Source organism: Anabrus simplex, chromosome 13, assembly GCF_040414725.1.
Source record: "Anabrus simplex isolate iqAnaSimp1 chromosome 13, ASM4041472v1, whole genome shotgun sequence".
In the NCBI taxonomy this organism is placed as follows: domain Eukaryota; kingdom Metazoa; phylum Arthropoda; class Insecta; order Orthoptera; family Tettigoniidae; genus Anabrus; species Anabrus simplex.
The window spans coordinates 91,264,629-91,289,979 of NC_090277.1; the positions used below are offsets into that span (position 1 = coordinate 91,264,629).

Consider the following 25,351-nt stretch of genomic DNA (forward strand, 5'->3'; position numbering starts at 1 on the left):
TTATTAGGAAAATACAAGACCACTAGCAGATAAACAATAATTGGCAACTTCGGATGAACAAAACAGATGTATTCAAAACAAGCCACAAGTTAAAAATACCAGAGCAAGGAAATTTGCGACAAGCAGAGCACATTTCACAATAGATTTTACAGGTGTCAGTTACATAATATGACTTGGATTTTATCCGAATTTAAAAAAAAAGGTACTTGAAACAGCACCGATATCTTCAACCAACTGTACAACGAATAATAAGAAATATTAGGGAAAAAGGAGGTTGAACCAAACAATATTTTAAATAACTAAAGTCCAGGCATAGGATAAGATTTAACGTGAATAGAGAATAGTGCGTGATAGCAAATGACAAGTTCTAGAAAATACTCGATACAGCAGAGATACATTTAAGCCCCATAAATGAAGTTACTAGTCCAGGGGTTGAGTATAAGAGATCTTCAAGGTAGAAACATATTTAAAGTATAGAAGTTTAGAGCGCATTGACCAAATAATGTTCATCTTCACAGAAATTCCAACAACGTACACGTTAATAGGAATTAGAGAATAGAGTGTAACTACTCGAAAGAAGGGTCATAAGAAGTTTACAATACCTCATGGTCGAATTATAATCCCATATTTAGGTGAAAACTTTTACAGCAGCATAGCACAAAGATGTTCCCCTCTCTGCAACAGCAGATGAACGGCTCGAGGTAGCAGACAAAGAGTGCTGTTTATATAGGGCCAGTTGGAGAGGGGAGGTACGGGGGGAAAATCATGACACTTGGCACTAGAAACGCCGCGAACGTCCATGAAGAGCGTAGAGTCGATGACTCGATGATGTCATCCAGGTTTGACGCGGGTAATCGGCTGACAGTAGTCGCGTAGCTGTGGCAGTGTGCGGATGTCAAACATGGGAAAATGATGAATGCGGCGAGGGCGAATCGACAATGTTACAGATTTGTGTGAACTCAGGTGCTGCTGTGAAGCTTCAAATTGACTGTGGCGAAACGGTATGTCGCATCGACAAACGGACTGTGCCAACGGGACGGATCTCTTACTGGCTGGCATGTTTGGTGCTAATATATTTTCTCGTATACTGGCGATTGGTTCTATAGATAGGAGTAAATTTTTCGATCTGGGGCAAATTTCACAAGTTGAAAAATTATTTTATTCACTTAACAGTCAGCTACAGTATTGAAACATTCATAGGACCAAATTTATAGATCTCTTCTCGTTCCGTACCCACAAGCTGCTGCCGCGACTTCTCGTGAGATACAGATAGTACGTCTGATCATGTAGACTCATTTGTGGAGAAAGCCAGAGTAGCTCGACTTAAGTCATGAAAAGGACATACGCACTTGAGCTCGTTTCGAGAGAATGCCGACCCCGAGGAACTGTACCGAGGCTGTGAATGATAGCATTAAGGGTGACATGCAGGTTACAAATCCGAACGCAAAGACGTCTACGACAGAGCCCCGTAAGATAGGCGAAGGAGAACAGTGAAACCTGTGCAGCACGACAAACGTTACGAAAGAAGAAGTCAGATGCGAAAATGAGACTGCATTTCACAGCCTGAATCTTAAGAACCCCAACAATAACTCTAAACTGAGAACACTATTGATACTAAGGTGAGCGATGAATCTAATCAATGAGTTACTGAGACTGTGGTACTTACCTGAGCGTTGTAGATCTTGAGGATGCTACCAGACGGATGGAGGTCCTCCCAAACTTCCTTGCCAGGAATCATGCGAAAGAGTGCTTTATTCTTTGTCCAGTTGAAACCGAACTTCTCATGCCGCTGATCGTTTGGCGACATACACTTGATGTTAACATTGTTCCCCTGAAAGTACAAAACTACACTGGGAAACAATGTCGCAACTAGGAACAAATACATAAAGTTACGAAAGAATTAGATATGGAAAGGAATTTATATTTTTTCTATATTAAATATACTAATGTATTATACTATGCTGTGTGTAACTATGATTTGAACCTTCAGTCAATCAATCAATCAATCAATCAATCAATCAATCAATCAATCAATCAATCAATCTGTTAGTCTGATATCGTCAGCTTTACTTGCTACATCATTTTTCATTCAGCGCGTATTAGTAAACCAAGAAAAGCGTTCAGATTGGTCCTATGCCACTGCCGGAGTACCAAAAACCTCTGTACTAGCACCCTTCTTGTTTGCGCTGTACATAAACGACATTGATCGTAATTTCATTCATTGCTTGTACCAGTCGTATGGCGAATCCAGATTTATTGTAGTTCTCCTCGTTCTTTACACGCCGAAAATAATGAAAATTAATTAAAATATTCCAGAACACGGAACAACTCTGGGATCACCTAGAACGGTGATTTCACTCCAGAAGCTAAGGATCCACATCAGTAACTACGTTTGCTACAGGGCTGCTGGAGGGACGGTGTGCCATGTTTCCGGACACGTTCCGACATCCGGTAGACGGTCTCTGCCGCAAACGTTGAGTTGTTATGAAGAGTAGGGGGTATAATATCCAGTGCTGGGAAGTAGATGTAAGGGGAGTTTCGGAAAGTTGTCCTGATACTTTTGATTGGACAGTGTGGACTATGGGTACTTTTTTCTAATAAACAATACTCCTGGAATGTGAAATAAACGAAATTTATAATAATCAACTTTCATGTTCTTACGAAGCGGTGAGATTGGTCCTAAATCAATGCCGGCGTACCACAAGGCTCTGTACTTGTACCCTTCTTGTTTGCATTGTGCCTTAAAGACAGTGATTGTAATTTCATTCATTGCTCGTACCACATGTATGTCAATATCCAGATTTATGTGCCGTCTTACCTTCTCAAGCGTGATGCTCATCGGACTGACCCTCACCTCCGGCCTCACCATTATCTCCACTCTGAGAGCCTTGCACTGCTGCATGCCCCAGTCCACCACCTGACACGTATACAGACCTTCGTCCAGTCTCGTGGCACGTTCTATACCTAAGAGGGCTGTATACTGGTCCTGGGAGTCCATGGGGAGCAGTCTGGTCCACATGTTCCTGAAAATAAGAAATAGGTATATTAAATTCCCAATACAAAATTGCAACCACCTCACACTCTCATATTCTCCATTGCCACCTGTGCAGCGGAAACCTGGGAACTCGAACAGGAAAATGGACGGCTTCGAGATGTAGGTTTAACGACGCATTCTCCGATTTCCTTGGACTGAACACCGAACTAATGCATCCGTGTTGGAAGAGGTAGGTATCTGGAGCGGATCAGTAAGGCTTACCTCAGGTGCTTCGGACACATCGCCAGAAGAACAGGTTTGTGGTGAAGGGAAGGATTGAAGGCAAGAGATCGTGAGGAAGACATCCAATCAGATGGGTGGACCAGCTGCAGCCACTGTTTTGGGAAATATTTCCACGAGGTAACGCTAATAGCGATAGACCGCCAGAAAGAAATCCAGGACGGTGAAATCATGAATGCCGCCCTGCAGGAAATGAACATATTCAACAGACACTATTCCACTAAACAGAATGATAGGTCAATGGTAAATAGAAAAGGGAAAAAGGAATGAGTTTTTGCTTTATAGCACCGAAGACCACGGGTCCCTTATACCAATATACTCAGAAGGTATCCCATAGGAAAGCGTCTTCTGGCATTTGTGATTATGAAGGTGACTTAGGAAAGAGAAACATATCATTCATTTAGTGTTCGTGTTATGGATGGGGACGGCGGGGATATCTCTTTCTTGCCCCCTCAAAAGGGTAATATCATGGAAATTGAGTTAAGGATCCATATTTTATATTAAAAATCTGCTGTACGTCGAATCGAAGAGGTAGGAAAGGGCTGGGATTGGGAATGAAGGGACTGTGGTATTAAGGTACAGTCCCAGCATAGGTTGTTGTGAAAATGGGAAACCACCAGTCAATTTTCTTTGTTGTTCTCTATGGGGAGTGTTCTAATCAACTCGCCTTATAGACTTGCTCTCGTTCACGAAGACTCCGTCCTTGTACCAGCGGAATGTCATGTATGACGAGCCCTGAGCCACGCAGGACAAGATGAATTCGTCATTCTCACGTATGGGACGATCCTGGTTCACGCGAACACTCTGAAACAGGAAGAACATTATAACTGATACTGTGACAAGCAACAAGTAGAAATCATCGTACGTACCATAGTACTTCTATACTAATGAAGGGAAGTTCAAGGTAGCGCTCTATAAATATTGATGTACCCCAAATGAAATGTATTGAGTCATTTCCAGGCACTGTAGATACTTAAAACTTGGTACCAGAGATTCTGTTACCGTGAAGATCCTTATATAAGTCGAAAAGTCCCAATAGTCTCCCAAGAAGGCTGAGCACACGGTCCAGCGTTCCAAACTGGGGCTCAGTATAAGTACTGTACGTAAGCGTAAGCATTTGCTTTGACCTAATGAGAAACTCTTCTTGCAAAGGGATGATCTGTAATTTTCGTGGGCCACCCTTCGAAATCTGACTACCTCTGGTAAATTTGAACTCGTGATATTCATGTCAGGAGGATGAAATCAAGCTACTGATCCACAGAGAAGGCTTTGTTAGTAGTATTAGTTCGCAAAAAATTACATGGGGATTACTTACATTTATATAAAGGCTGTTCTAATCAAATCTATACGAAGCACAAATGTGTCATCCTTGAGATTTAAACATACCTGTAGGAGTAGAGTGGGTTCCTGCCGGACTGCGAGGTTGGTTGGTACCAAAGTGACGTTGCCCAGCCGACCCCTCTCGACCAGACGGTTCAGTGCGTCTCTCACTCTACTGCCATCTCTCTTGCCACCGAGGAAGTTGAAGGTAACTTCTCCACCAGGACTTCAAGGAACAGACAGATAAAACAGATGTTAATCAACTGAAATATTTAAACTGGAATCTTACTGAAATTATATTTTCTGTAATTTAGGACGGAATTCATTAATCTGTACAATAATTTCTATCAATGTCTCCCTTTGAGACCTATCTTCAGAGAAAGACTGAACGTAAAAAATATACTTGAAGTAGGAAAATAAACGTCTTATCATATAGATATACGAAGGAAGAGAATAATGGGATTGGTGCAGCAGTTTGGGTACATTCTATGGGAGAAAAGTGCGATAGTGTTTTTGTTAAGATGTCAGAAAGCTAAAGCTTAGAGCGAAATAGCTAAGATTTCAGAAGGATGAGAGCGAAGTTGAATTTTCCAGAACTTTAATATTACGCACAGTCTTTATCGGGATGAGTAGATCAGCCGACAGAACACTGGCTATCTGAGGTCAAGTTTCAGGATTGATCCTGGCTCAGTCCGGTGGTATTTGGTGGTGCTCAAACACGTCAGCCCAGAGGTGCCAACTATTACGGATTGTCCCTAATTGTTACGAATTTCATCTCATGATTACGGTATTACGGTCAAAGGGCAAATTATTACGGAAAAGCTATCATTGTTAAGAAAAATCTACAGAGAAAAAAGAAAGAAAGGAAGAAGAAATGTTCAATTCTTTCGAGCATTTCTACTAAACTCTCCTCGTTTCATTGCTTGTGAGTTGGCAACGATATTTATCACTTCCTTTTGCTACCCATGTGCAGTTGAAAATCATCGTGGATAAAGGAGCTTTACTCTTCTCAACTCTTCTCCGTTATAAATCCTTAAGTAATGTTGTATTTTCAATATTAAGTGTATTTGACAGTTGATAGAAAGAGATGGAATGGAGGGCTACATTAAGCACGATTACACTGGAACCGCTTTTTTGGTTCAGAACACAAAAATGTGATCGCAGGGAGGAAGGACGCTTCAAGAAAAGCAGCTACTGGGTGCGAAACAAGCTACAAAGAATGTTTTATTTACGAATTAGCAGGTAGTGTAAAAATGTTATTGTGTAATGTGATACACTTTAGAATAGATTGCTGTCGAGAAGGGCAAAGGGGGTGTTATTATTGATAAGGGAAGAGCATGCTTTGAACATGACTGGGAAATTTTCTGGAGGGTTGGAGGGTGATTACTGATAATCCACTGATAATCCTCTGACAGTCTCGTGTCGGCAAATTTACTGGCACGAAAAAGGACTCATGTGGGACAACATTCCGGCACGTCGGCGTCTTCAGAAACCGTAAAAGAAGTCAGTGGGACAACTCTAACTATGCATGTTACTTTGAGCACTGTGGAGAGTCCAAGTTTGGAGAAGGGTCTGCATTCTACATTTACATTAAATTACCTTGGAATTGTGGATCTACAGTTTGATTATAATACTTTATCTGTGGTGCGGAGATTGGTACACATGGTCAAAGACGTGTTGTGTTCTCGGTATTTCTGTCACTGAGTGGATTCGTAAGATAAGATCCTCTATTGATGATACATGACTCGTACATAATTCCCATTAACGTCTTTGACAATGTCCACCAATCTCTACACCGACAATATACACTATTTAATCAAACTCGAGACCACAATTTCAAAGTCTTTTTGGAATTTAGTGCTCTTGATGTGTTGGTGGATATTTCTTGGCAAAATGTGGAATGCTCAACTATCAACATATCAGAAGCACTTTTTTTTTTAACTTCGGCGATCTACAGTGTCCCATTCATGCATTTCAGGTCATGGGTTCCTTCTGGTACAACATAGGAAGCGCTGTCGGATTCATTCTGAATAACCTTTAACGCTATATTGTAAAGAAAATAATATAAAAAGACAACTTACGTGACATTAAGAACTTGAAGCTCATCCATTTTCGATATGTTATAACTCCTCAGGTATTTGGATATCTGTAACAAAAAGGAAAAAAAAAATCAAATTCTTCATACGAATTTTGAGCACAGTTGTCGAGGGGAAGAGCAAGAATAAGAAAGATTTAAATGGAATTGAATTCATTGGTTACGCTTTGCCACTGAGGATAATAAGCGTCTACATTGAAGACAATATCCGGAATAATTATTGCCGGAAAAAATGAAGAGAAAACAAAGGATAACATTAACTTAGTATTACAAATATTTAAATTAGTGAACTTTGTTGCAATAAGGAGTTAATCTAATTATAGTGGGTTCGAGCCCCACTGTCGGCAGCACTAAAGAAGGTTTCCCATTTTCACACCAGGGAAATGCTGAGGCTGTGTCTTAGCCAAGGTCGATTCGATGATAATTGTTCTTGAAAGGTGCCTAAAAGCTAGGTCATCGGCCCTTAATGGTACGAAATATGACTATTTAAAATTCTAAAATTCATCTACTGACCAGAATTCAAAACTTGATGATGAAGAATGAATGGGGGAATATGAATGTAAAATAATCAGTGTGTCCAACTCACAATATTAAAAATTAAACATAATTTGGGTACTAATCACAGGCGTCGCGCAGACCCTTAGTTTCCCTCGAAACGTAGACTCGTGATGTCCACAACCAGATGCTGAAACACCCCAACGAGTGTAGCCTCTTATTTGTCTCCTTGGCGTGTTCCAACCGAATCTGGACGGAGGCTGAGTGTCCCTCAGAGTGGCAGATACTATACAGGGGTACTGCAAGCCCATAGTGATCCACCAACAGATAAATATTATTCAACACATTGTGGTACTAATCGCAAGAAAAGTCGGCTCATGGTGTTCCTGGCGTGATGGTACTAATTACAGGTAATATCATGTTTCAAAATTCAGCATCCAGTGGTCGCATACCGTGAGTGTAATCTTCGTCTGCGTCCACCACCTACAGGGGGATGTGTGTTTGGTCCGCGAGAGCTATTTTATTTCGCTCACATCCGCCGGCAAGCCGGTTAGGACCCGCTATCCGCCACTTGGGAGTATCACCTTTCCCCCTGCTACGATAGCGTTGTAGGTTCTTGGCACGTTCGATTCCTTCTTACTCTTAGCCCTTTCCTATTCCATCGTCCCTATAAGACCTATCAGTGCAACGTAAAACATATTGTAGAAAATACGTACTTCGTCGCAATCTAAGAAGTCCCTAGAGTTGTAGTTTTCAAATCCTGTTTACTCATGGTGTAATTGTAATCAAGTTATAAAACTGCGATTTTGTACTTTTTATAAATCAGAATATGATAGTATAAGTAGCTTGTCACATCAGTAGTTGCAAACAAAGACTAAAAATGAAACTGATGATGAAGGAAGTGTGAGGAAATTATTGGAAACTATATCGAACACCCCTGAAGACCATTTATTTGCATTCTTAACTTATACTTCCTTTGTGACTATACATATGGAAGTTTTCAACCTTGGCAATTGCCCTATTGTAATCTTCTCGGGCATGCTTGTAACAGTCATTAATAAAGAAGGCGACAGTTCACTCTAAATGATTGCAGTTTAGTCTCCTATTCATTGAATGATTTTAGTATTTCATTGTAATTGTAAACTAAGTTTCGGAGAACCGATCCTGATGTGGTGTAGTTAAAATCTCTCGCAGCTTTAACTCTACATAAATACCTGTTTTGTTAAAAGTTTGACCCTGTGCTTTGTTAACGGTCATTGTGAAAGCAAGACGTAACAGGAACTGCCTTCCTTTGAATTTGAAAGGCAGGTTACTGTCAGTAGACACCAAATCAGTCCTAAGTAATTTCTTGATTCTTGTAAGAACTTGTAATAACTTCTAATTTTATAGTTTAGTCATACATCGCTTATTAGAATCAACATGAACAACAACTTACATTCATGTGATAACTCGATTTTACAGAGCCCTCTATCGGGCTAGCATAGAAAGATCGGAGGAGCCAACATTCATAGAGCCACCTACTGGCTTATGCAGTTAACTGCCATGACCTAAACATCGTAATATTCGAATAAATGACTATTTTACGATTTAATGAAAGAAATGATATTTTTCTAGTAATCTTCGGAAGGAGATCTTTGTTTTGATGTATAGTGGGTCAAAATGATAGAGCCACCTCTATTGACGGGGTTAAGAACTAGGATATCTATTAGTTCGCAAAATCTCCACGAGTGCCGTGTTGTTAGTCCCTTTTAGACAACATCAGGGAAGACGTCGCTGTTATATGTAGTGCGAAAGGAAGCGTTTGAGCTAGACGTGCGAAAAGAGGCATAAAGATAAGAATCTTATGTGTCAAAATAATCGAGCCGTTTTACAGAAGTCCCGTTCAAATTGATGTTTTGCAGTTGTTTTAGGGGCTAGCGATATTATTTGTCAACAAACCTCCACTCAGTATTATTTTGTATGTAAAATTGACGTTTGGTTTCGTTTACATTCTTCTAGATGGACAGAGCAAAGCATACAAGCGATGATGAGCGTGTAGTAATGTTCCGGATGTTCAAAAGTGGGATGTCCATGTATCAAATAGCCAAAGATTTACGCGTTTCGAAAACGAGTCCAGAACGCCATTAGACTGGCAAAACAAACAAAGCAGCAGGTGGAGAACAGGGGGCGACCTCGTGTAACTACTCGTCGCGTGGACAGACTCATCACTATACCTCGGATTATTAGGTGGTAATAAGTTAGAATGCAAAGTAATTTGGTATGTAGGAAATGGCATGCATCCCGTTGTACCACAATGTAGGAAGAGTAGAATAAATTCAAGGAGTTCTATAGGCTGTACCCCTAATATCTATGCAAATCTCGTAGCATAACCGTTGTACAGTATAGGGTATACTTGTTACTGACTTAAGTAAGTTTGCAATCTAACCTATCAGTACCTAATAATCCGGACTCTACTCATCACTAGGGAACTAAAGAAAGACCCATTTTTGTCAACACCACGACTGAAAGCCATTTTGTTTAGCGACAAAAATGATGTTCAACCTCAACGATTCAAAGACGGCTGAGATCCTCAAAATTAAATGGGCGCTTTGTGAGACAGAAGCCACATGTTTCAAAAGCTAATTTTTGGAAAAGGTTGGCCTTCGCCCGGAGAAATGAACAAAAACCTAATATTTGGTGGAGGAACATCCTTTGGTCCGACGAATCCAAGTATAATAGGTTTGCCTCAGTCGGAAGAGTCTATGTGCGCCGCCCACCAAACCAGGAATTTAATCCCAAGAACACTTTAAAAACTGTGAAATACGGTGGCGGAAGTGTTACGGTATGGGGATGTTTTTCATGGTACGGCATTGGTCCAATACACCGTATCAACGGCATAATGAAGGCAGAAATGTACAAAAACATCTTGGCAAATATGCTGCCTTATGCTGAAGAGGAAATGCCGCTGAAATGGAAATTTCAGCATGATAACGATCCAAAGCATACTGCAAGGATCATAAGGCAGTTTTTTCAAGATCACCATATCGAAGTATTAGAGTGGCCACCTCAATCCCCTGACGCATCACCCATTGAGAATTTATGGGAGATCGTAGACAAGAGAGTTGACCGCTCAAAAGCCACATCTTTAGATTAACTTTGGGAAGAAATCCAGAGAGCCTGGTATGCGATCAGCAGTGACGAATGCAGTAGTTTAGTCGACTCTATGGGTAAGAGGTGCAGGGCAATGCTCAAAAATAATGGTTACCCCACGAAGTACTAATGCACTCCTATGCAAAAACGACTGTTCCTGTGAATTTCATAAGACTGAGATCAAGTACAAAATATTTGTGTCAACTGGCTCTATTTTTTTTACCCTGTGGTCTGGTATTCTTTTGAATATTATTGATTAGTTCGAGTTGTGTAATCTATATAACTGACTTTGGTACAATGTGACTCTGTTGTAATGGTTCCTGTACAACGTAAAATTTTGTTTCCATCATAGTACAAACATGTCTAGTAATAAATGTGCACTTTATTCCAAACCTTTGCCAGGTGGCTCTATTATTGTGACCGCCACTGTAAAACACATAAACGTTAGTACTGCAGTTTTCTCGCAATTTTGCGTTACACGTTCAGATTATATACAGGATGACCAAAAAGTTCTTTAACATTTGACGAGACAATACTTCAGAGGTAATAATTGACACACATGATTGGCAAGTCGTGGCGTTTTATTGACACCAAAATAAAGCGTAATAATGCATTTTCTGGTAACGTCAACATGCCGCGAGTGCAGGCGCATCTGACGCCCTCTCTCACGACATAGGTCTCATGTGGCACCACTGCCGTGTTGCTGTCCAGCGCCATCTGTTGACCTGTTTGTGCTCTCGTTGTTGTGTCAATAAAACCTCATGTTATGTCAAGCATGTGTGTCTATTTGTACCAGACATGTTGCTGTCCAGCGCCATTCGTTGTTCATTTTGTGTACTTTATTTTGATGGCAATAAAACCCCATGCCATGCCAGTCATATGTGACAATTATTACCTCTCTACCTCATTTATTCCGTGAGTATTGCCTCGTAAAATGTTAACGTACTTTTGGATCACGCTCTATATATAGAAGAAGATTATGAAATTTAATAATAATTTTTTCTGCCCATTGAGAATGTTTGCTTGTCATCAGGTGAATACTTCCGTACCAATAAATGATCTCTGTAAACTGCGAACAACAAGAGGAAATAATAATAATAATAATAATAATAATAATAATAATAATAATAATAATAATAATAATAATAATAACATAGTCGTTGCCTAGTAGGGTATGGTAATGTAATCTGCCATGAGGCCATTTTTACTGAGGTGCAGTGCAATCTTGTGTAGATAAAATTCACGGCCGGCGAGGAAGATATTCTTGGTCGTGATAATCTCAACTGATTACAATTCTAATCCTGCTGTGATGTGGCGGATGATAACAGCCAACTCCCCATCTTCATCGCCGTCGACTTTTTTCATTACGATCTCGCTGACTACAGTTTTATACCCGCCGAGGAAGCTGTTCCATATTCGCCGGGAGCTCGTTCCTGCAGCGGCAGCAGCACATGAAATAAGTAAAGCTGGGGGTGTTCTTAACTTTCTACCTTCAATCCATTTGGCTTTCAGAGTACAGTCACGTCCTGAGGGTTTTAAAACTTAGGGATGTAAGGGAAAAGATCTCACGAACAAGCGATCTTTGAGATCGCTTTTCCAATCCAATTCATAGCGTCAAGTAAAGAAAGGGAAAAAAAGCTCAGCGATATTTGTGTAAAAATGCACATTATGAACAGAGGGTGAATTATCTAAAACTGGGACCCAAAATTATTTATGAAATGGAAACGAAATGGCGTATGGGTTTTAGTGGCGGGTGTGTCAGAGGACAAGTGACATATGCATTCACCCCCCTTGCCAGTGGCATTAACCAATAATGGTTAACATTCCGGACGTTGCCGGGAATCGAACCCGGGCACCCTATGACCAAAGGCCAGTACGCTAACCATTTTGCCATGGAGACGGACTCTGAAATGGAAGGTGCTGTTTGTATGATGTTTTCTCAGAAATGAAGTATAACTAAGAGCTCATAATTGTAAACCACACATTTAGTTAAATTACGCCCGTTTTGTCCCGGACACATCCTCTTTTATAGGCAAGAGAATGTATCCGGTTGGATTTCATAAGAATCTATAAAATGTCCTCAGAAAATCAGTCGTCGCTGTAATTAATCGTAAATAAATGAAACTGTAATACTTTTGACAAAAAAGATCGATCTTTGATATGATACATTTATTTTTGTTTCGTTGGCGACATAATTTGAAACTGTCTATCCTGTATTCCAGCGTATGTTCAGTCTTCCGCATTTGTTCTTTGATGTTACTTCTGCTAGCCTTGGAGGTCGAGGTTAAAGTTGCGTTCTTTATTTGAATTAGTGCCGTGTCTTCTGTATGAAATTAAATTACGAACTTAAGGAGAGTTGTGAGTGAAATTTTGAATCTTCACCAAAAATCGAATTTTAAATTTTAACTTCAAAAATTCCCCAAATTCTCTTCTTTCGAACGCCGTTACCAATGTTCCCCTAACGAACAGCGAATGAATTCACGCCCACGACGTGGAAAGGGCGTCTTTCAAAGCTGACCAATGAAAACGATTGTTCGTCCATTTCTAGGATGGTAGTATGTAAGTGCAAATGGTTTCTAGAGGACCCGCTGCAATCGCTGTTGACGACCAAGATGCAGATACCATACCACCTGGACTACATTTACGAAATAAAAAACATACCCCAGAACCCAGGATCGACTCGTCGACCTTCTGCTTGCTAACCCAAAACTATATTCACTGCACAGCACGACTGATATGTGCTGACAGAGGTAGTTGCCGTACATGTGGTTACAGTGTTGCCAGATCACCACTCTTCAACGTCCTTTTTCTGCCGGATATACTCGCAGGGCAACTTTTGTGAGAGACATTTTTTTAATTGCTGGCATGTGAGGAGTCGCGCTACGACGCCCGAGTGCGCGCATTTCGGTTCCCTTTATATTCGGTTAACGTTGTATCCGACCACCTTGTATAAACATTGAAGAGGAGAGGGGACAAACTGCAGCCTTGCCTCAGTTCTTTCTGCATTGCTGATTCCTTTTCAATGCCCCACTGTGGACTCATTTCTGTATGATGATTGGTAGGGAATGAAAAGAACCTTTCTTAGGTTCGACAGGTCTGTAAAGTTAAGTAACCTGTGCTATCCAACTTTAAAAGTCGTAAAATGTGCACGAGCACGGTTACAATACGTAATACGGGACAGGAAGTTTGACTCGGTGGGTACAAACGAGACTTCCAGTTGTTAGATAAGCTCTTCTCCTCTAACTGTACCAAGCTCGCAGTAGCAAGAAAACAAGGACTGGACAATGAAGAGGAGCAAAGAAGAAGGAATCTTCCCTCCTTCTCTCTCTTTTGCTATTCACTGGAACCTTCAGCCTCATAAACCATCCCCTGAACACGCACACACAAGGGAGGTGTGCGACAGAAATTGGGATCGGAAAGAAGGGATACATTTTAAAAGGAAAGGGAACTTGGATTAAGATATATTGTATGGAGTTGGCTTTATGCAGTTAAGCGCGGGTGGAAATGGGGACCTAATACAAGAAAGTAGGAACCGTGACGCGTTCGCTTTCTTTATTAAAACAAGACTCACTCGTTCCTATAAATTCTCTTTTTCAATTAAAGCTTAAGACATGGAGAAAGCTCGTTTTATTCAGTGAAAACGAGAAAGAGGTCTAAACTCTGATAATAATCTGCGATGCTGTTTGATAACCAGGTGTATATTCTTTGTTAGGAACGAGCCAGATAGGAAACATTTCGTGTGAGCTATCTGGATACAGCATCCCGCATTGGTGTTCTGTAGGATGGTCTGCCTATACGAGGTTATTCAACTAAGATTATGAATAATATTAGATATTTAATTAGATATTATCTAATGTAAATGAACCCTATTTTACGAAGTGTTGTAGGGTTATATTTGAGACATACATACATAAAAATTGATGGGGATTTAAAGAACCAGTTTACGAAAGATGCGATGAATGAAAACTAGGAAATATTTGTAACAGCATTCCTGTAAGAAAATATGATATAGTGGTTGTGAACGTTGAATAATACAGTAGTTGAAATGAGAGTCCAAATCAAATCTTGCTCTTGCAAGCACAGGACAATGAAATATTAAATGATCAACTGTTTGAGTAGACCCACAAAAGCAAGAATAGTCACTTGTGAAAATAATTTTAAAACGTTCAAAACATGATTTAAAATTTCCATGGCCTGACAATAAATTATGTTAAATCAAAATTTTGTACCTAAAGGTTGCACTGAAATATGTTGTGAACTGTGAGAAAATCTAGTCTCCTAGTAACGGATCCATTTAAAGGAGAGGTCCAAAGGAGGTTCCACTGATTCAAAAAATGTTCTCTGATTTGTCTTCTTGCATAAGATAAGGGAGAACTGTCATACATGACTTCCAGATTTGATTGGGCAGCAGCTTTTGCTAGTTTATCAGCTCTCTCATTCCCGGTATGTCCGCGAATCCAGATTATACACCAGAATTGAAGACATAGGTGCAAAAACAGGTCAAGTCCACCATTCATTTTTGAGAAATGACTCTTTATGTGCTCTGGGTGGAGAAATCGATGCCATACATTTGATAAAATAATCGGACATGTTCGCCTTTTGTGTAGCGTCTCTGCCGTAGAGAGTGACTTATCGGAATCAGTATTTTGTGTTTAAAGAAACCTGGACGAGTCCCGACTTTAGTGAATCTTGTTATGACACCCTCTTCCTAGACAACAGTAACTTACGTGTCAGCTGTGATGAAGGAGTGTAAAAATACAACTCGCTGTTGACGTGTGAAGTTGTAGCCTACGTGTTGTGTATTGACATGTGAATTCTTACCATGCTTGAAGGACAATCAGGATAACTAAATTCAAAGATGTGCAGACGCTTTCACAATAATATTTGACAAAGCGTTAACCCTCTACTGCAGGGCCTCTCAAACGCCCAAAATCTCACGCGTGCAGAGCGAGGCGCAAGAGCTCCGTGCACTGTGCATCGGTGCCGCTCGGTATGGCTCGGATCAACGCTTCGTCTCTGGGCTACTCGGCTATGCTCGGTTCTACTCGGCTATACTCGGCTCAACTCAGCCCGGATTTGGAGCGCTACGGCGCAGGTGGGGGAGAGGGAGACAGGCGGAGCGAGCGAGAGAGGCGTGAGGAAAGAGAGAGTTAGCGCTATTGCTCCAAATCGAGGAGTGGGGGGGGGGGGGGTCTGCACTCTGGTCAACCAAGCCAAGTCGTCTTTTGCACCGTGCACAGTGCATGCACCACGCGCATGCACCCTGAGAGGCCCTGCTCTACTGCACAGTGTTGCCGTTAGGCAACAAATAACTTTTCACCTGTATAAATGGATAAATATTGTAGACAGAGGTAGTTTTACGGCACACCTTCAACTGTACAGTCAATTAAGCACATATCCCAGTGATGCCTTGTTTTCTTTTACATAACGCATAAGACAAAACAGCCCTACAACCAAAGGTACCCCTTCCACCCCGTCAAAATCCACGCGTACCAACCACCGTTTATTTTACGTGGACCCTCCCCATCACATTACCACAGGCTTCAGGAGTACCTCTGGCTCAACCTCAAAGACATTACCGATCTACGGTCGTACAAGTTGTACTTGCGCCTTGCAGTACGTACCCATAGCCAAGAGGTAGTAATGTTCTGTCTTTGAATGTTAAAAAGCTTACCGTAAAATCGTGAAAAATCGTATATATATTCCACTATGGCAATCCACATCACGTACGAGTGTTAAGTTCTTATCCCCAGTTAAGAATTGCTGGTACATCTAAAACACTGACCGAGCCAGTATTTAGTATTCGGGAGATAATAGATTCGAACCCCACTGTCGACAGCCCTGAAGATGGTTTTCCGTGGTTTCCCATGTTCACACCAGACAAATGCTGGGGCTTAACCTTAATTAAGGACGCGGCCGCCTCCTTCTCAATCCTAGCCCTTTCCTGTCCCATCGTCGCCATAAGGCATCTGTGTCGGTGCGACGTAAAGCCAACAGCTAAAACATTGATCGTATATTGAACATTAAAGCTTGAAATTTTCTTCACCAAAAGAAAACGAAAAATAATTCATGCAGTAGAGGGTTAACATTATAAACATTAGCCCTAACTCCAATAAATACACATTTGATGTTTAAAATCAGCCTTGTCAATACTTAAGAGTTAATTATTTGTTATTACATAAAACACCACATACATTTCGAGGACATTATTGTCCTCTTTCTCAACGGTTTATTCACACTACCAATTATCTCTTGGACCTCTTTACTTATCAAAACATCAAACACCAAATTTATAATCATCTCTTAATTGAAATCTAATGTGTGCCATAAATGAAATAAAATATATCATAAATGTCATAAAAGAACACTAAAACTACACTATTCTATTTACCATATTGTTAAAAAATCATCCATGTCTGTTCCAGATGGAAATACCTGCGACATTTAATTGATGTGATCTCTGAATTGGAAGATTTGAGTAAAACTTTGAGACGCTAATTTTAGAAAATTGATTATATATTTTGGTAATAGGCAAGAATGACATTTTAAGAAGTTTATAAATAGAATAGTAAGTTTTAGTGATTTATGCACATATTAATTTCAATTAAGAAATGTTTAGAACTAGGTGTTTGGTGAATAAAAATAATCGTATGGCCTCAGCTACCGTGTGCAGATATTTGAATTTGACGCCATCTAGTTGTCTGTTCGTCAGTTTCTACTTCCTGTTTTAGTCTAGGCCCACTAGATGGCAGACCAGGTAAACGAAATCTCTCTTGGGCGTGTATGGCTGAGTTTTAATGAATTTTGTCCGATAAACACCAAATGTGTCACTAGAGATCTTTTATTTTTATTTTTTGCTTTACGTCACACCGACTCAGATATGTACTACGGCGACGATGGGATAAGAAAGGCACAGGATTGGGAAGGAAGTGGGCGTGGCCTTAATTAAGGTACAGCCCCGCATTTGCCTGGTGTGTAAATGAGAAACCACGGAAAACTGGCAGTGGGGTTCACCAGAGATCGTTTCCATGCCGACGTCGTACGACATGGAGTGTCGAATGGACCTTTTTTGCCCTTCATAAATCTGACTACCTTCTGCCGTGTTTCAACCCGCTATCTTGGGATTCGGAGGCCGACACTCTACCACTAATCCACAGAGCCAACTTGGCGTTTGGTGTTTCACAATAACCAAGGTATATTTGGTAGTGAGGAGAACAACGGCTGAGGAAGAGGACAATAAGGTCCTTGAAACATGTACGATGTATGAGGTGATTAATTAAATAACTAAGTATTGGCAAGGCCGATTTTACATATCAAATGGTGTCTATTTATAGGAGTACAGATTACAGTCAATACGGGTCATTATAAAATCAAACCACAATAGTTTTTATGTTAATAAACAGTACCCCTGAGTCATGCAGCACTACAGAACAATGCTTCAAGCATGCTCGTATTCCTGCCAGTTCAAATATTTTTTTTGTGGATGGAGGAGTAGAACGTGTTTCAGTTGATACGAAATTTTGTCAATGAGAAGTTGGTGCTACTAACCTTGGTTGCTATGGTTACAATGGTGCTGTACTTGATGTATGATAGCGCTTCCACACATTTCACACCTTCGGCCCATAGTTAATGCGTATTATGCTTGGCGCAGAATGGGTAGAGGTGGACCAATTGCTTGGCCAGCACGCTCCTCGGACTTGAACCTCCTAGACGTTTACCTTTGCGGACACGTAAAGTCAGTCGTGCATTAGACCGTCGTTGATTATGAAGCAACTAAAAGCTTGCATAACTCTGCAGTTATGCTTTACCGTACGCATGTCGCCATACACTTATTTTCTTCTCTCTTTATGGAGAATATATTCCACTGAGTTTTCATACAGCCTGTATCAACGCTCGCGCCGACTGCTACGGAGTGATACAGTTCACGCATGCCTGGGCCATATAATTAGACGACCAACGAGATACGTTTTCTCAGTAAAATAACATAGGCCTAATAATAAATAATTTATTCCTTAATCCTGCTTCTTCCAACTGTACGGTATGATACGTTGTAGATAGTATACAAAAAAAAAAAAAACCAAAGATAAAATAATTAACGAAGCTTAAATGGCAAGAAAATAGTTAATCTAAACATAATATTCACATCCATGGTACAAGATAAATCATTATCTTTCACACTATGTGCCTTACAGAAGATTTTTCAGAATGCGAAGATGATCTTCACATTTCAAAGAATTACTCGTTTGATAAACCATTTGCTAATTTGTAATCCCTACAGAATTGTTTCGAAGGAAGTGACAATTATTCCTCGGGATCCGACCAGACCTAACGTAATAGCCATTAAAATAAAACGAGGTAGACTAATTTGAAATTAAATTCTACTAAATTCATTACAACCTTTCCGTTTCATCGAAGTTCAGAGGTACGTCGTGCGACGTTGCGTGTCACGAAAAACCGATGGATGGATGGATGGATGGATGGATGGATGGATGGATGGATGGATGGATGGATGGATGGATGGATGGATGGATGGATGGATGGATGGATGGATGGATGGATGGATGGATGGATGGATGGATGGATGGATGGATGGATGGATGGATGGATGGATGGATGGATGGATGGATGGATGGATGGATGGATGGATGGATGGATGGATGGATGGATGGATGGATGGATGGATGGATGGATGGATGGATGGATGGATGGATGGATGGATGGATGGATGGATGGATGGATGGATGGATGGATGGATGGATGGATGGATGGATGGATGGATGGATGGATGGATGGATGGATGGATGGATGGATGGATGGATGGATGGATGGATGGATGGATGGATGGATGGATGGATGGATGGATGGATGGATGGATGGATGGATGGATGGATGGATGGATGGATGGATGGATGGATGGATGGATGGATGGATGGATGGATGGATGGATGGATGGATGGATGGATGGATGGATGGATGGATGGATGGATGGATGGATGGATGGATGGATGGATGGATGGATGGATGGATGGATGGATGGATGGATGGATGGATGGATGGATGGATGGATGGATGGATGGATGGATGGATGGATGGATGGATGGATGGATGGATGGATGGATGGATGGATGGATGGATGGATGGATGGATGGATGGATGGATGGATGGATGGATGGATGGATGGATGGATGGATGGATGGATGGATGGATGGATGGATGGATGGATGGATGGATGGATGGATGGATGGATGGATGGATGGATGGATGGATGGATGGATGGATGGATGGATGGATGGATGGATGGATGGATGGATGGATGGATGGATGGATGGATGGATGGATGGATGGATGGATGGATGGATGGATGGATGGATGGATGGATGGATGGATGGATGGATGGATGGATGGATGGATGGATGGATGGATGGATGGATGGATGGATGGATGGATGGATGGATGGATGGATGGATGGATGGATGGATGGATGGATGGATGGATGGATGGATGGATGGATGGATGGATGGATGGATGGATGGATGGATGGATGGATGGATGGATGGATGGATGGATGGATGGATGGATGGATGGATGGATGGATGGATGGATGGATGGATGGATGGATGGATGGATGGATGGATGGATGGATGGATGGATGGATGGATGGATGGATGGATGGATGGATGGATGGATGGATGGATGGATGGATGGATGGATGGATGGATGGATGGATGGATGGATGGATGGATGGATGGATGGATGGATGGATGGATGGATGGATGGATGGGGTATCCTAAATTCTTTGGGCACCTGCCACAACTTATCTCACACGACACGATAAAAGGCATTTTTTCTAGTAAAGAACCCAAAGAAGAGCAGAGGCATAAAACTCGCATCTTGCTATTAAACCCCTTTATTTTGTTTTGGCACAAATTTATCTCATCTGCCTTCCGCAACTTACCACATTCATGGCTCAATTTTTACACAAGCAATTACTCGTGAAGCAACTCCCTAATGAACAGAATCCAACATCGTAACAAAGAATAATTTTTGAGAAGCTCTTCTCCACCCTTCTCGTCATGTTCTTTAATATCCCACCCCATTATAATTTAACTATTATTCTCTCGCGCACCTTCCAGAAACTCCTAACGATTTAATGCAATTTCAGGTCATGATAAATTTTATAACAACTCAGTTAGGAAGATTAATCTCTCTTTGTGGGGAGCCTGGAGACTTAGTTGGTGGAAGAAAAAAGGGCGGATTATATCCGCTTTCTACTGGACTTATCTCCTGGAAAATCTTTTCCTATATGGTTAATGCAGTATAAACACTAATCTATCTTCTTGCGGCAGTAATCGCAAATAAAGATTTAGCGAATTATTTAAGTGGAATTACACTCGAACCGAATAAGATATGATCGTATTTCTGTGTTATTAATGAGGAGCTAATGTCAGTGAACTATATCTGATACACATTTACAGGAAACCTGTAGGAGCTGAATTATTATTAGAGCCAGGATTTTTAAGAAATAACACGTTAGAATGCAAGCTTACTGAAGCGAGTAACAGGTATACTATAGCCTGCGGAACGTTTATGCTATGAGTTTTGCATAAAAATAGGGGTAAACCTCTTAGAGCCTTTAGTATTTATATTAATCTCGGTAAATTTTATGATGATGATGATGATGATAGATTATGATGATGTTGCTTGTTGTTTAAAAGGACTAGCAGCTAAGTCATAGGCCCCCTAATGGTAAAAGGGGCAATGAAATGAAACGATAGCTAAAATTTCAAAATAAATCCACTGACTGAAGTATAAAAAACGATGAGAAAACGACAATGAATCCAAAACCATCATTGGATCCAGTTCACAATGCCGTATTTTATGAGATGATGCTTGTTATAAAAAGGGGTCCTGAATTCAAGTCAATGGCCCCTCATGATAGTGGTAATAATCACAGGTGATGCAGAGCCATGGCATGTCCCACATAATAGCACCACTCACAGGCAACACAGACCCATGGTGTTTCTCACATAGTGGTACTAATCACGGGCAACAGCCAAACCCGTGGTGTTTCTCACATAGTGGTACTAATCACGGGCAACAGCCAAACCCGTGGTGTTCCTCACATAGTGGTACTAATCACGGGCAACAGCCAAACCCGTGGTGTTCCTCACATAGTGGTACTAATCACGGGCAACAGCCAAACCCGTGGTGTTCCTCACATGGTGGTACTAATCACGGGCAACAGCCAAACCCGTGGTGTTCCTCACATAGTGGTACAACTCCCAGACACCGCAGACTCGTGGTGTTCCTCACATAGTGGTACTAATCACGGGCTACAGCCAGACCCGTGGTGTTCCTCACATAGTGGTACTAATCACGGGCAACAGCCAAACCCGTGGTGTTCCTCACATAGTGGTACTAATCACGGCAACAGCCAAACCCGTGGTGTTCCTCACATAGTGGTACTAATCACGGCAACAGCCAAACCCGTGGTGTTCCTCACATGGTGGTACTAATCACGGCAACAGCCAAACCCGTGGTGTTCCTCACATAGTGGTACTAATCACGGGCAACAGCCAAACCCGTGGTGTTCCTCACATAGTGGTACTAACCACGGGCAACAGCCAAACCCGTGGTGTTCCTCACATAGTGGTACTAATCACGGGCAACAGCCAAAAGCGTGGTGTTCCTCACATGGTGGTAGTAATCACCGGCAACAGCCAAACCCGTGGTGTTCCTCACATAGTGGTACTAATCACGGGCAACAGCCAAACCGGTGGTGTTCCTCACATAGTGGTACTAACCACGGGCAACAGCCAAACCCGTGGTGTTCCTCACATAGTGGTACTAACCACAGGCAACAGCCAAACCCGTGGTGTTCCTCACATAGTGGTACTAATCACGGGCAACAGCCAAACCCGTGGTGTTCCTCACATAGTGGTACTAATCATGGGCAACAGCCAAACCCGTGGTGTTCCTCTCATAGTGGTATAAATCATGGGCAACAGCCAAACCCGTGGTGTTCCTCTCATAGTGGTACTAATCATGGGCAACAGCCAAACCGGTGGTGTTCCGCACATAGTGGTACTAACCACAGGCAACAGCCAAAACACATAAGGGTACTATTCCTGATCCTCACGTAATGGTACTAATGAGAAGTATTGTCATGGTTCTAATTTCATCATCTCTTGGTCGTCCCTTTTAGTTGCCTTTTACGACAGGAGGGGGTACCATGGATGTATTCTTCCTCTGCGTCCGACGGCGGTTGGTACATTTTAGAATAGCGGCTTAGAGGTCAGTTTCCACTAGCTGGTAGTAGTAGTAGTAGTAGTAGTAGTAGTAGTAGTAGTAATCCGCCGTTTCTCGTATCCGAGTATACGTTTTCCACTTCCAATTTACGTTTAGTCCGCTTTGCGCAGATGGCGTTGATAGCTCAACAGGCCAATCCTTGCATAGAAAATGCGACCATATTTGGTACACCTGAGAGAGAGAGAGAGAGAGAGAGAGAGAGAGAGAGAGAGAGAGAGAGAGAGAGAGAGAGAGAGAGAGAGAGAGAGAGAGAGAGAGAGAGAGAGAGAGAGGGGGTGGATGTGGTTGGGTTTGTCTCAGTTTTCTTCTAAGGCAAGCCTCTGTTTGCAGTCTTCGACGCTCTGTTTTAAACTGCTGGACAGCAGTGGAGATGAGGTTAGTGATGGGCGAAGTGACACTGATGACTGTTTCGAAACGTTCGATCCGGCACAGCGAATTGATTCGAAGCAGTGTGTCGACACTCTGTTCACGTCCGTCTCGGACTGCAAAGAGAAGCAGTGTATCGACACTCTGTGCACGTCCGTCTCGGACTGCAAAGAGAAGCAGTGTGTCGACACTCTGTGCACGTCCGTCTCGGACTGCAAAGAGACGCAGTGTATCGACACTCTGTGCACGTCCGTCTCGGACTGCAAAGAGAAGCAGTATGTCGACGCTCTGTTCACGTCCGTCTCGGACTGCAAAGAGAAGCAGTGTGTCGACACACTGTTCACGTCCGTCTCGGACTGCAAAGAGAAGCAGTGTGTCGACACTCTGTGCACGTCCGTCTCGGACTGCAAAGAGAAGCAGTGTGTCGACGCTTTGTGCACGTCCGTCTCGGACTGCAAAGAGAAGCAGTGTGTCGACACTCTGTTCACGTCCGTCTCGGACTGCAAAGAGAAGCAGTGTGTCGACACTCTGTTCACGTCCGTCTCGGACTGCAAAGAGAAGCAGTGTGTCGACACTCTGTGCACGTCCGTCTCGGACTGCAAAGAGAAGCAGTGTGTCGACACTCTGTGCACGTAAGTCTCGGACTGCAAAGAGACGCAGTGTGTCGACACTCTGTGCACGTAAGTCTCGGACTGCAAAGAGACGCAGTGTGTCGACACTCTGTGCACGTAAGTCTCGGACTGCAAAGAGAAGGAGTGTTTCGCGATCGCGTGTTGAAACATGAACCACGCCTCATATCAGAGTTCAATTCACTGAATAAACTGTTCGACCTTCTAATAAAGATAAAATATAAGGTTCATGAAATATTAATGAGCAAATATACAAAGCACAGTATGATAAATAGATGATGGACAGTATAATAGTACCAGTGTGTTTGTATTTGCTTCTTCACTAAGCGCTTACAATGATAGTAAAAAGGAATCCGTTTGACGGTTAAAAGCACACTAATATAGTAACTTGTTAGAATAATTAGAAAATGATTAATGAATTTTAAGAAAAAATTCAAAATAGCTATTCTATGCACAATAACAAACTTATTCTAACCCAATTACGAAAGCATATACAGTAAAAGTAGTCTAAGTGAACTAACTTGAATAATTATAAAATGAGTGATGAAATCTAAGAAGAGTACGAAATCCGAATTTTACGTACATTATCAAGCAACCTAAACTACACTTAGATAGGATCCTACGATAGCGGGTTCAAACCCTGCAGAGGTAATCGGAGTTTTGAAGGGCGGAAAAAAGTCCATTCGACACTCCATGTCGGCATGTAAAAAATCTGTGGTGACACATTTGGTGTTTACCCGATAAAATTCATTAAATCTCACCTACAGACGACCAAGAGAGATCCGGTTTACTCGGTCTGCCATCTAGTGGGCCTAGAGTAAAACAAAAAGTCGAAATTGACGAGCTGACAGCCAGGTGGCGACAAATCGAAATGTTTGCACACGGTAGCTGAGGCCATACAACAATAATAATAATAATAATAATAATAATAATAATAATAATAATAATAATAATAATAATAATAATAATAATAATAATAATAATAATAATAATAAGTTAATAATAATAAGTTAATAATAATAATTTAATAATAATAAATTATTATTATTAGTTAGGAAAACATAGTAAAATTGTTAACAGACTAAATTGAATGACTATAAAATGAGCATTTAAATCTAAGAATATTTCACGATCAGTATTATATGTGCAAAAACAGACTTGACCTAATCCAATTTAAACATCTACTTCAGATACTAGTTTAAAAACGTAAGTTTCGCAACTTTTGCACTTTACAACCGCGAGCATCTTTCTATTATACTAGGAGTCCCTGCCTTGAGATTAATAATTGTCCTTTTTCTGTGTAAAACAACGACCTTACATTGCGGAGTACATTATTATTTTAGTTAGATGACTGGCGATTCGGAATATGATGCGTCCATTAAGGAATTTCGGCTCATCATCAGTCCTGGCCGTGGCCCGCCCCACTCCTTCCGGGTGCAGAATGAAAACTTTATCGTTGTCGTCGTCATCTTCAGGGCAATGGCGCACGGAGTGATTCTATTGTGGCAAGAGGATTGCCTAGGGGTCAATGACTTCGGAGTCGGAAACGGCCTAGGTACACAACTAGGGGTCAATGACCTCGGTGCTGACTCAGCAGAAAAAGTGCTGACACTGGGTATTCAGAACCGGCCTAGCCCTACTTCTGAGGAACAATATAGGTCTTCGTTACCTGCGATTTATACCACTGTGTGAGGAACGCTATGGACGTGCGTTACCTGTGAATAGTACCACGAT

The 25,351-nt window shown here is 41.5% G+C and overlaps 1 protein-coding gene across 1 annotated transcript in view; it reads right to left on the bottom strand.

Moving 5' to 3' along the window:
* Positions 1-25,351, bottom strand: part of LOC136884725 (uncharacterized) — a 350,171-nt gene that overhangs the window by 35,974 nt on the left and 288,846 nt on the right. The window contains exons 7-11 of the mRNA XM_068230067.1: positions 6,676-6,740; positions 4,661-4,820; positions 3,942-4,078; positions 2,819-3,023; positions 1,667-1,831 (exon numbers count right to left, since the gene is read on the bottom strand). Of these exons, the coding sequence (XP_068086168.1) occupies positions 1,667-1,831; positions 2,819-3,023; positions 3,942-4,078; positions 4,661-4,820; positions 6,676-6,740 (732 nt within the window). The remainder of the gene's footprint in view (positions 1-1,666; positions 1,832-2,818; positions 3,024-3,941; positions 4,079-4,660; positions 4,821-6,675; positions 6,741-25,351) is intronic.